This window comes from Dendrobates tinctorius, unplaced genomic scaffold, assembly GCF_039654945.1.
Source record: "Dendrobates tinctorius isolate UK_male_01 unplaced genomic scaffold, ASM3965494v1 ptg000105l, whole genome shotgun sequence".
Classification (NCBI taxonomy): Eukaryota; Metazoa; Chordata; class Amphibia; order Anura; family Dendrobatidae; genus Dendrobates; species Dendrobates tinctorius.
Window position 1 is genome coordinate 8,891,603 of NW_027361773.1, and position 13,058 is coordinate 8,904,660.

The 13,058-nt window shown below is 40.4% G+C and overlaps 1 protein-coding gene across 3 annotated transcripts in view; it reads left to right on the plus strand.

The window, feature by feature from the left end:
- SFMBT2 (Scm like with four mbt domains 2) overlaps nucleotides 1-12,763 on the plus strand; it is a 371,940-nt gene extending 359,177 nt beyond the window's left edge. For all 3 annotated transcript variants that reach the window (XM_073589037.1, XM_073589038.1, XM_073589039.1), the window contains 5 exons: nucleotides 4,691-4,866; nucleotides 6,877-7,019; nucleotides 9,628-9,870; nucleotides 10,141-10,269; nucleotides 12,199-12,763. In XM_073589037.1, the coding sequence (XP_073445138.1) occupies nucleotides 4,691-4,866; nucleotides 6,877-7,019; nucleotides 9,628-9,870; nucleotides 10,141-10,269; nucleotides 12,199-12,339 (832 nt within the window). In that variant the 3' untranslated portion in view covers nucleotides 12,340-12,763. The remainder of the gene's footprint in view (nucleotides 1-4,690; nucleotides 4,867-6,876; nucleotides 7,020-9,627; nucleotides 9,871-10,140; nucleotides 10,270-12,198) is intronic.
- The last annotated feature ends 295 nt before the right edge of the window (nucleotides 12,764-13,058 follow it).

Here is a 13,058-nt window from a genome sequence, read left to right on the forward strand (position 1 = left end):
CACTTTACACACTTCTCCTTTGAGGCTTTTGTTGCTGGTGCAGAGATGTGTCATTTTTCAAAAAAAAAAGTCAGACCCACTTCCAGAGATTGAAATATATTTGTGTACCCTCCTTAATGAGGATCAGCTTCATTAGGAAACCACATTAATGCGGAATGGCTCCTGCAGTTGAGATGTAATTCAGATTCCTTCTTTCATGCATGTTTTCCTGTGAGAAGTCAATATAGACAAAGACTTGATGAAAGAGGTCTGGTAACATTGCAATCTTTTTGGATGCTGTCATGAGATTACCTTAAATGTTATAAAAATGGAGTATGACATTGTATGGATTATTCTCTGTAATATCTGTAATACTTAGGCTTAGGGAACGTAAGCACTCCATCAGTAATAAGAGTCAATTGTGTGGTGTCAGGTAAAAGGGATGCAATAACTATAAATCTAATCTAAAATAAATTCAACATGTGTTTGGTCTTTTATATCTGTTAATTTTGCTCTGATCGAAGAGAAGTTGTCTTTAACAGTGTTTAGGGGTCAACAAGAGAATTATGTGCATTTGCATATTCATTATAGATGAGTGAATCTATCTGCAGAGAATCGAGTTTGAGTTGAATTTCCTTAATTTTCTCTGTTTCATGAAAATTGGAATATTTTGAGATATGATTCATGGTTCTATAAAAAAAAATCTTGCCCGCCATCATTTCCAATACTGCTAAAGCATTATAAAGCGGTCTAACATAATTTTTAGTTGCCATGCGGGCCTCCGCATAACGCCCTGCAGCTATGGCATCTTATGGATTTTTGCACCTTTGGCAGATGTGTTTAGTACCTGGACCATGACAAATCAGTTGTTGCCAGCAGATCATAGTTTGTACATCAGAGTCGTTTTCCACCTCCAGAATCACAGGGTAGATCCCTCTTTTGTATAGCGTAAACTGTTATGGTCAGCAGGCTTCTCTCTCTCGCATGTAGAGTGTAAGCTCTTATGGTCAGCAGGGTCCTCTCTCTCTCCTGCAGAGTGTAAGCTCTTATGGTCAGCAGGGTCCTCTCTTCTGTAGAGTGTACCATAGAGTGTAAGCTCTTATGGTCAGCAGGGTCCTCTCTTCTGTAGAGAGTACCATAGAGTGTAAGCTCTTATGGTCAGCAGGGTCCTCTCTTCTGTAGAGTGTACCGTAGAGTGTAAGCTCTTATGGTCAGCAGGGTCCTTGCTCTCTCCTGCAGAGTGTAAGCTCTTATGGTCAGCAGGGTTCTCTCTTCTTTAGAGTGTACCATAGAGTGTAAGCTCTTATTGTCAGCAGGGTCCTCTCTCTCTCCTGCAGAGTGTAAGCTCTTATGGTCAGCTGGGTCATAGAATCATAGAATCGTAGAGTTGGAAGGGACCTCCTGAGCCATCTGGTCCAACCCTCTGCTCAAAGCAGGATTCGCTAAATCATCCCAGACAAATGTCTGTCCAGCCTCTGTTTGAAGACTTCCATTGAAGGAGAACTCACCACTTCTCGTGGCAGCCTGTTCCACTCATTGATCACTCTAACTGTCAAAAAGTTTTTTCTAATATCTAATCTGTGTCTCCTCCCATTCAGTTTCATCCCATTGTTTCTAGTCTTTCCTAGGGTCCTCTCTCTCCTGCAGACTGTGAGCTCTTATGGTCAGCTGGGTCCTCTCTCTCTCCTGTAGAGTATATCTCTTATGGTCAGCTGGGTCCTCTCTCTCTCCTGTAGAGTATATCTCTTATGGTCAGCTGGGTCCTCTCTCTCTTTCCTGTAGAGTGTATCTCTTATAGTCAGCAGGGTCCTCTCTCTCTCTCTCTCTCTCCTATAGTGTGTAAGCTCTTATGGTCAGCAGTCCCCTCTCTTCTGTAGAGTGTAAGTGCCTATGGTCAGCAGGGTCCTCTCACTCTTACGTACAGTTTAAGCTCTTATGGTCAGTGGTGTCCTCTCTCCTGTAGACTGTAAGCTTTTATAGTAAGCAGGGTCCTCTCACTCTTATGTAGAGTGTAAGCTCTTATGGTCAGCAGGGTCCTCTCTCTCTTCTTTAGACTGTAAGCTCATATGGTCAGCAGGGTCCTTTCTCATCTGTAGAGTGTAAACTCTTATGGTTAGCAGGATCCATTCTCTTCTGTAGAGTGTAAGCTATTATGGTCAGCAGGGTCCACTCTTCTGTATTTTATAAGCTCTCATGGTCAGCAGGGTCCATTCCCTACTGTAGAGTGTAACCTCTTATGGTCAGCAGGGTCATCTCTCTCTCTTCTGTAGAGTGTGAGCTCTTATGGTCAGCAGGGCCACCTCTCTCTTATGTAGAGTGTAAGCTCTTATGATCAGCAGGGTCTTCTCTTCTGTAGAGTGTAAGCTCTTATGGTCAGTAGGGTCCTCTCTTTTGTAGCATGTAAGGTTTTATGGTCAGCAGAATCCATTCTCTTCTGTAGAGTGTAAGTTCTTATGGTCAGCAAGGTCCTCTTTCTCTTCTGTAGCATGTAAGCTCCTATTGTCAGCAAGATCCATTCTCTTCTGTAGAGTGTAAGCTCTTATGGTCAGCAAGGTCCTCTTTCTCTTCTGTAGCATGTAAGCTCTTATGGTCAGCAAGATCCATTCTCTTCTGTAGAGTGTAAGCTCTTATGGTCAGCAAGGTCCACTTTCTCTTCTGTAGCATGTAAGCTCCTATGGTCAGCAAGATCCATTCTCTTCTGTAGAGTGTAAGCTCTGTGCACATGAAGCAGAACTCTTGCGGAAGTTACCACGAGAATTCCGGAATTCCATTCCGCGGGAAAAACACATTTTAAATTCCCGCGATTTTCCCGCAGAAAAACTAGCGATTTGCAAGCGTAATTAGCTTGCAGAATGCTAGCGTTCTCCAAGCGATTTGTAGCATCGCTTGGAGAACTGATTGACAGGTTGGTCACACTCGTCAAACATAGTGTTTGACTAGTGTGACCAACATTTTACTATTGAGGCTGCCTATGCAGCATCAGTAATAAAAGATATGTTAAAAATAATAATAAAAAAAAAAATATTGTTATTCTCACCTTCCGGCGTCCCGCGCAGCCTTTCCGCCTCTCTCCATGCTCCCGGCATCTTCCGGTCCCAGTAATCCTTTGCGCGAATGACCGTGAGACGTCACGCTCCCACGACGTCATCGCAAATGACCGCGAGACGTCGCGCTCCCACGACGTCATCGCAAATGTTGTAATCTCAGTCTTTCTCGCAAAGGATTACTGGGACCGGAAGATGCCGGGAGCGTGGAGAGAGGCGGGAAGGCTGCGCGGGACGCCGGAATGTGAGAATAACAATATTTTTTATTTTAATTCTATTTTTACAGGGATATGGTACCCAGAGCCTGGAGGACAGTCTTCTCTCCTCCGGACCGATGGTACCATCCGCAAATGTTCTGCTTACTTTTCGCATGGTGGGCACAGCCACATGCGGAAAGTAAGCAGAACAATGCATTCCTATGTGGGCGAAATCGATGCGATTCCGCAAAATTAATGAGCATGCTGCATATTTTACCACGATGCGATTCCGCAGCAGGAAAATCCGCAGCATTAGCACAGCATTGCGGAATCCCATAGGATTGAATGGGATGCTGCTATTTTGCGTTTTTCCCGCAAAATCGCGCGTTTAAAGTCGCTGTGAAAACGCAAAAAAGCTACGTGTGAACCCAGCCTTATGGTCAGCAAGGTCCTCTTTCTCTTCTGTAGCATGTAAGCTCTTATGGTCAGCAGGATCTATTCTCTTCTCTAGAGTGTAAGCTCTTATGGTCAGCAGGGTCCTTTCTCTTCTGTGGCGTGCAAGCTCTTATGGTCAGCAGGGTCCTTTCTTTTCTGTGGAGTGTAAGCTCTTATGGTCAGCAGGGTCCTTTTTCTTTTGTGGAGTGTAAGCTCTTATGGTCAGCAGGGCCCTATCTCTCATGTGTAGAGTGTTAGCTCTTGTGGTCAGCAGGGTCCTCTCTTCTGTAGAGTATAAGCTCTTATGGTCTGCAGGGTCTTCTCTTCCGTAGAGTGTAAGCTCTTATGGTCAGCAGGGCCTTATCTCTCATGTAGAGTGTTAGCTCTTGTGGTCAGCAGGGTCCTCTCTTCTGTATCATATAAGCTGTTATGGTCAGCAGGGTCTTTTCTCTTCTGTAGAGTGTAAGCTCTTATGGTCAGCAGTATCTGCTCTTTTTCCTGTAGAGTGTAAGCTCTTATAGCCAGCAGGGTCCTTTCTCTTCTGTGGAGTGGAAGCTCTTATGGTCAGTTGGGTCCTCTCTCTCTTTCTGTGTTTTGTAGTGTGCTAGATAGTATTTGAGGTTAAGCACACATCTGATGGTTTTTGGGCATCTGAATATTTATGTGAAGAAGACACGCATCATATGATTACTATGTTCAAAGGATTTTTCTTAATATTATTGCTGCTTTTTCACATAAAACTCATTATTTTAAACAAGAGTACAAAATATATTTCTCAGCAACAAGTTATTGATTGAAAATAAATCCTATATTAGGATTAGTCATAACAAACATACCCAGTGTTACAGAACCAATGTACTTTGTTATTACCTGTGTTGCCATATGTGATTTGTACAGCTGCTTGGTGATCTGGGATATAATTGGCAATTACGTGAAATCCCATCCATGTGAAAATGGTTCTCAAGAGAGCTGCAAGCAGGTGTGTGTATCTATGGAGAAAGTAATCTCAGCATTTCATGTTTGTATCCCCTCCAGATACAAAGGGAAAACCTACAGGGCGACTGTGAAGATTGTCCGCACATCCAACCAGGTTGCAGATTTTTGCCGCAAAGTGTGTGCAAAATTGGAATGTTGCCCCAATTTGTTTAGTTCATTTTTGGTCACTGACGTATGTCCGGAAAACTGCTCCATACACACGAAAACCAAATACAGTGAGTATCTTGAGGCATTGTGCGTTCATGTGGAATGAATTTATCTTCTCCAGCTGTATGACAGGTGCATTAGGACCACAAACAACTACGGACACAGGAAACTATTTTTTATTGACACTGGATTAAGACGTAAGTCTCCTTGGAAGCGAGCAGTCACAGAATTAGCTCTATAATGAACTGTCTCCGAACACTATCAGTGCACCAGCTTTTAATAGGTCTATGTAGGGGATGCATTCGGTACAATGGGTTACAATTAATCATGTGTTCTTCACACATTCCATAGTAACATTAACTTTAGCATTTTAAGTACAGCAAGTGACATTATACTTAGTATTTTCTCCTATGTTCACTGGAAACAAATGTTCATTTTCACCAAAGAGATCGCTCATTCACTTTTTTAATACTGGGAACAAAATGTAAAATAACTATTTTTTAACAGATTCCATTTACTTCAGTTGTTTTTGAAATATATCATAAAATGCTTGTTTACACTCAATAAGTAAATGAAAATGAGATAATCACAAAACACAGATATGGATTTGAACATTTTTGCAATCTATTTTTGCATTGGCAAAAGGCAAAAGAAAAAACAGTAGCAGGCATTTATCATTTGTTTTGTGCCCAAATCTTAGAGCAAAATGGGACACAATATTAAGAAGTGTGTATAAAACTAAAAATAACACAAAATGCACAAAGTCCATCAAAATTCAGGGGTTCCGACATTTTCATAGGTTTTTTTAAATGTGGAACAAAAAGGATGCAAATCACTCGGGCGTGGTGGAAAAAGTGAAAAATCAATTCTAGATAGAAGTCTTACATCTAAAGATTGTGCAACACTTTGATAAATTTAGCATAATTAATGACAACATAGCCAGAGGCTAAACTGACTTAAAACCTACTGTAACACTCATGGGTTTGAACTCACTGCGCCACGGACCGAACTTACGCTGAAGTAGCGTGGCTAAGTGTCTACTGGGTATTGACTAGAGCCTCTGATGGTGAAGATAGGCTAGTGTAGACACCATGTACCACTCCAGGACAGTGTCTGGGACTGTAGCAGCTGACCGACAGGTAGGGGGAACAGGTGAGTGACACAAAAGCATCGTCAGATGGTCCAAGGTCAGAGCAGGCATCACAGCTTCAGAGTTAGTAGCCGAGGTCAGGAGCGAAAAGATCAGAATAAAGCCGGGTCTAAACAGGAATAAGCCAATACAGGAACTAGAGACAGAGCTACTAAGAACCTAAGATCAGGCGAGGAAGGGAGAGTGATATATCATCTGCTGGCAGATGCTAGCCTGGGGAAGCAGTTTTCTAAAGGACAGAAGGGATACAAATACGTGCAGAGATCCGACATGCCCCCCTATGACTCACAAACAGCTAATAGAGGCAACTACCTTCCTTTTGTACCCAGCTCCTGCCAGAGATTCAGCTACTCCCTGTCAACAGAGCATCAGTTTCTCTTCCTATTGACAGATGGGACTAGTGGTGTCATGCTGATTGACAGCTGCAAGTTAGGCAGCATGAACCGGCTGTCAATCAGTATGACACCAGTAGTCCGACCCTGTTAACAGGAAGAGAAACTGCAGCTCTGTTGACATGGAGTAACTGAATCTCTGGCAGAAGCAGTCAACAATCGGTGCCAGATACAACAGACAGGTAGTTGCCTCTGTTAGCAACTACATACCTTTTTTTCTAAAGTTCTGGATATCCTTTTTAACATTTGCATTGTGTTTAGGTAAATTTAGGTAAGCATTTCTAAAAAAAGATTGTGAAAGATTTTTCTATCTGGCATGCACAGACCAGGTTCACGGATAACAGTTTGGAACAGTTTAGAATACAGTTAACATTTTTGTGTGGCAAAAGCAAGATATACACTACATACCTATGAGCAAAAAGTATGCAAGAAGAAGTACTGTTTGAATTCAGTGTAATAAGGACAGTATGTAGTCATTTTCTTCTCTTAATGCAAAGGTGCTCACTACAATGATTTATTGCTATTTCTTACTGCAGCTTATTATGGAAAGCGGAAAAAAAGTGCAAAGGCTTCTAGTGGCGAACATCCAGTGGTCAATACCCAGATCAAACCAACAAGACGCAGAAAAAGGAGAAGATCAATTTTTGTACAAAAGCGCAGCCCTGTTGGCTCTGTTGAGGTATGGGAAAATTTATTTAAAAAATATTTATATAATATACTAGATATTTGATATATGAACATTGTAAACAAAGCATTTCAAACACTGATCATTTGATAATGTGAAAATGGGAAATTTCCATAATTTTTGTCTTCCAGGTTCTTTTTTTAACCCCTTAACTACCGCCGATACACATTTTAATGGTGGCAGTTAAGGGGCCTTATTCCTCAGTGCCGCTTTTTAACCGCGCTGTGAAATAAGTGTATAGCACCCCCCAGCATCGGAAAATCTCCGGGGTCTCGGCTACCGGTACAGTGATGAAAATAAAAAAAAATAGTAAATTAAACCTCCTTTTGTCACCACCTTAGTTAGTTAAAAATAATAAAATTAAAAAATGTACTTTTTTCCATTCTTTGCAGTTAGGATTAGGGCTAGGGTTGGGGGTAGGGTTCGGGTTGTTTTGGGTTTAGGGTTGGGGTTAAGGTTGTGGTTAGGGTTGGGATTAAAGTTAGGGTTGTGATGGGGTTAGGGCTGGAGTTAGAATTGGGGGTTTCCACTGTTTGGGCACATCAGGGGGGGCTCCAAACACAATATGGCGCCCACCATTGATTCAAGCCAATTTTGTGTTCAAAAAGTAAAATACTGCTCCCTCCCTTCAGAGCTCTGTCATGCACCCAAACAGTGGCTTTCCTTGCATATGGGGTATCGGCATACTCAAGAGAAATTGCACAACAAATTTTGTGGTCCATATTTTCCTGATACCCTTGTGAAAATAAAAAAGTTTGGGTCTAAATTAATTTTTTTTGTGAAAAAAAGTAAAATGTTATTTTTTTCCATCCATATTGATTTCGTTGTCGTGAAGCACCTGAAGAGTTAATAAACTTCTTGAATGTGGTTTTACGCACCTTGAGGGGTGCAATTTTTAGAATGGTGTCACTTTTTGTTGTTTCTGTCGCATAGACCCCCCAAAGTCACTTCAAATGTGAGGTGGTCCCTAAAACAATGGTTTTGTAAATTTTGTTAGAAAAATGAGAAATCACTGGTCAACTTTTAATGTCCTTATAATGTCCTAACAAAAAAAATATGTTTTCAAAATAGTGCTGATGCAAAGTAGACATATGGGAAATGTTATTTGTGAACTATTTTGTTCAATGTGACTCTCTGATTTAAGGGCACAAAAATTAACAGTTTTAAAATTGTGAAACTTTCACATTTTTTGCCAGATTTCCGTTTTTTTTTCATAAATTAACGCAAGTCTTACCGAATAAATTTTACCACTAGCATGAAGTGCAATATGTCATGAAAAAACATTCTCAGAATCAGTGGGATACGTTGAAGCGTTCCAGAGCTGTAACCTCATAAAGTGACAGTGGTCAGAATTGTAATAACTGGCTTGGTCATTAAGGTCAAAATTGGCACTAAGGGGTTAAACATAGTTGTGCTAATGGATTGTTATTGGAAATGGAGAACAGGTCACTTGTATTTTTAGTGTAAATTTAGATTATTTCATTTTTTCAGATATCTCTGTGCTCCACATACGTTGCTGTGGTGCAGTGGATGTCTGCTGAAGAGTAGATTTGTAGACATTTCTTTTTAGTTCCTAAAACTGTGACTATTATTGGCCAAGTTTAGTGTCTAAATGATCCTGACATGTTTTAGTATTAAAAGTAAATAAAAGTCACAAAATTTTCCTATTCATTAGTGCCTCACTTCTTTATGGAGGTATGTTTACATGAGGCAGGTACACTACAGATTTCTTGTTAGAATTTTGCAAGAAGGAAATAGACAGTGGACTAAAGTACCAGCAATGTAGATGAGATTTTACCTAAAATTATGTAATCCGTGACCTGAGCTGTGTAACAGATTTTTCTATTGCAGTTTGAACTAGATGGACTTAAAGTCTCCCTTCAACCTTAATAACTATGTTTATGTCTCGTTTATGCTTCTCTTGAAATATAATAAATTTAGAGATTGATTGCTATTCCATAAACAGAAGAAAATACAAATAACCAATTTTCCACTATGTGAAAATGCTAACAATGTCCCTTTAAAATTGAAGTAAATTACTTTATTTTAAAGGGACCTGTCATATAAAAATAAGACTGCTAACCTACAGACATGGGGTTAAACTGCAGGTTAAAAATGTTCTGAACATGCCTGACTCCTGCACTTAGAGTCCCGCTGCAAGGAGAAAATTATCCCCCCCCCTCAGTGTTCAGCTTTCAGTCACAGCTCTTTGTATAGAGAGATGCGGCTGTAACATCCCCTGTCACTGACTGACAGAAGGTTCAGCATTACAGTTGGCTGTCAGTGCCAGGGATGCAGATACAGCTGCCACCCTCTATACACTGACTGTAATGGAGTCACCCCTATGACTGGAAGTCGAATGCTGCTGGGGGAATAAAGTTAATTTTCTCCCAGCAGTGGGGCTCTCAGTGCCAGCACTGCATGGTATCAGAACACTATTAACCTGCTGATTAACCTCATATTTGCAGGTTAATAGCGTTATTTTACATGACCGGTTCCCTTTATATGTATTGGTAATTTATTTTCTAAAACAAACTTCTAAGCATGTTGTTTTTCCTGTTTGTCATATTTCCTTTATTAATTAAATTTCCAACGTTAATAGGAGAGTGCAGATGATGATGGCCTCGAAGATGATACAGGCAGTGAAGGAACAAGTTCTGAAGTGCGTGATGATCACACTGACACCTCCTCTGTTGAAGTTCCATCTGTTCGTCCAAGAAGAGCGGTGACGCTAAGAAATAGCATTGCTTCTGACAGACCACCTCTAGTGGAGAGGGCAAGAAGAGTCCGGAAAACACGTTCTCTGTCATATGCTGAAAAGGTTGATACCATAAGTGGGAAAGATGTACGTTCATATGTAAAAACACTAATTTTTTTTAGAACAAAAGGAAACTCTTAGTTGTATGCAATGGCCTAGCGCCAATACAAAGAGTACTGTACACATGAATTGGAATCTTGAATTCTGAGAATGTAATGTTCTACAACAATAACATGTCATGTTCTATAAGCCAAGTTATAGGCTTGCTTTTGAAAACAAGGAATTATGTAACATAAGTTAGTCTTAAATTCAGCTGGGATTAATGATTGATAATATCTGATTATTTTCTTCCTAAAGGAAATAAAAGAAGAGGAAGAGGAATGTTTGGTCCTTGAGAGTAACCCCTTGGAATGGACAGTAATGGATGTAGTGAAGTTTATTAAGTCTACAGATTGTGCTCCATTATCTAAAATGCTTCAAGAACAGGTATAAATATTTTTTTAACAGGTTGTACAATGTTTTGCAGAATTCCCATTAATATACTTAATAACTTTTGAAGGTTTAACATGTTTTTCTCTGGCTACTTGCTACAAATATTTTAAAATTCTCTAAAACCGGAACTATGGGTCTTTAAAGCAACTGCCCCGTCTGATTCTCAGAAATTACATATAAATCAATAGGGAGGCTTGGGTGATATTTTTTCCTGCAGTTCTGGCATATATTCTTCCTTTGTGACCTGTGACTAGAGCTTAGAAACTGTGCTTACGGGGTGTTTGTGATAGACTCAGACTCATGTCTTGCCTTTTGATTGGCTTAGGCTGCTGGTCAGTCCCCCCCTGCAGCTCTGCCTCCTCTGATTGGTTGCTGTATAGACTCGGTCGAGAACAGCTTACCAAGAAATATCCAGCAAGGGCAAAATAATCTCAAAGAGGCTGGCCGCTACTTTTTCTTTTATTGATGTACTTACCTTAAAAGGCCTTTCTCACATAGCGAGATCGCTAGCGATATTTCTAAAGCGTCACCGATTTTGTGACGCAACAGCGATCTCGCCAGCGATCTCGCTTTGTGTGACACCTACCTGCGACCGGCCCCCCACTGGATATCGCTGAACGTGCTGGAATGGCCTGGGCCATTTTTTCGTCATTGGCGTCCTGCTGGCCGGCATGCATCGCTGTGTTCAGTGCCAACTAGCGATGTCGCAGAACTCATGGACGCAGGCGGAAGTCGTCAGAATTTCTGCGGTGTGACAGGTAACAGCAACCCCCGACAGATCGCTGTATCGCTGCTACGTCGCTGGAGAGATCTGACTGTTTGGCAGCTCACTAGCGACCATTTAGTGATGCACCAGCGATCCTGACCGGGTCGTATCGTTGTCGGGATCACTGGTGCATCTCTTAATGTAACGGGATCCTTAGACTGGCCATGAGTATCTGATCAGTGGGGGTGAGACAACCGGCACTTCGGCCAATTAGCTGTTAATGGCAGCAGCTGGAAGTCTTCAGATGCTGCCGGAAAAAAGTAACTCCGTGCATTAAGAGGTGGATCTGCAATACCTGACTGTGGACACTAAAGAAATGATTGAACTGCTGTGTTCTGGATGCATCTGAGAGCGTCCGGCTGATGCTGGCTCTGGTAACAGCTGATCATCAGGGTGGAGAGGCAAAGCGCATTGGGGTGAGTGTCATACGTCCACTGATCAGATATTCATGGCCTACCCTAAAAATAGGAGATCAATATAAAAATGGTGGCCAACCCTTTTAAAATACACATAACTAAATCACCAGTGTGAAAAAGAAGATTATAAAACTGATGCACAAATACTAAAGGGGATGCGTCTTAGTAACAGGTAGCACAAAGGGTCACTATAAGTGATATCATTCTCCTGATCATCTGCAATAAAGTTCAGTATTGCTACAGATGAATGTCAGCAGGACACAAGCTGCTGTTTCTAGTAGCCTGTTTATATTCTGTATCCTGTAGAAACAGACTTGTATTTTATTTTGCGTTAACATGATACAGGCTACCAAACACAGTAGAGATCCCAAGGGGCAGCTGCTTTGAATCGCGACTTTCTTGCTGATACACAACTTATTGTTCAATTGTCCGTGTTGGTAGAGGAATCCATTTTGAAAATAATTATATTATAAAGGAGCTTGGAAGTTTTCTAAAGTTAAATATACTTTCTTTTATATTACTATATTTTATATTTATAGTTTAATACTTATAGTACAGGACTTTATTACATTCCTCAAGAGCAGTAGTTTATTTCTAAAGTTTTGTTACCAAGAGGCTTTTAACTTCTTTTAGCTTCTTTACAATGTATCTACCCTTATCTTTGTATTATTGGGGCTGTTGTTATAACAGTACATCTGCATATATAAAGTGTACTAAATATGATTATTTTGTGTATTTTAGGACATTGATGGACAAGCATTCTTACTTCTGACTCTTCCCACAGTACAAGACTGTATGGAATTAAAACTCGGCCCGGCCATAAAGCTCTGCCACCAAATAGAGAGAGTCAAAGTGGCATTTTATGCACAATATGCCAACTGAACCCTCCAACATGTTTTGCTGTATCTAATCTAGACTCATTTTTAATGTAAAAGAAATGAGTTTTCAAGAAAAAAAGGAACAAAAGAAAAAACACAGAAAAGATTTTTCCACATTTGTAAGCATATGTATGTAAATATCTCTGCCATTTTTAATGTAGCTAAGTCTAATCATAGTTATGAAATCCACAGAAATCCCGAAAAAACAGAAGGATTTTTGTCTTGTTTTTCTGATGTAAAGGCATACTTTAGTATGTCTGATCTTTTAGCAAAACTCGTAATCTTCTTTCATATTGAAAGTGTGTGTTTGTTTTTACCGTGATCTGTGGCTTATGGGAAAGCTTTGATATAGTCGTTCACTTTCTATTGTTGCTTCTTGTAATTTTAATACCAATTTGGAGGAAATAAAGCCTTTCACTGCAGGAGAAGTCTGTCTTTCATTGCAGAGTAATAAATTGCGGGAGACTTCAATTGTCATTAGACTGCATTGAGCTGTAAAGTAAAGTCAGGCAAGCTATGTGGATATACAGTAGTTATCTGATTTAATGATGCACTAACATGAGGAAATGATAAGGCCAAGGTGTAAACTGTCCTAATTGCGAATACTACTATTGCGATACTATTGTGTGGCAAGTACCGAAGAAAATTATTAACCATATACTACTTAAAGAGTCCTTATAACCAATGTGGGGTTATTCCCCTTAAATATTAAGCAAGTGGGCA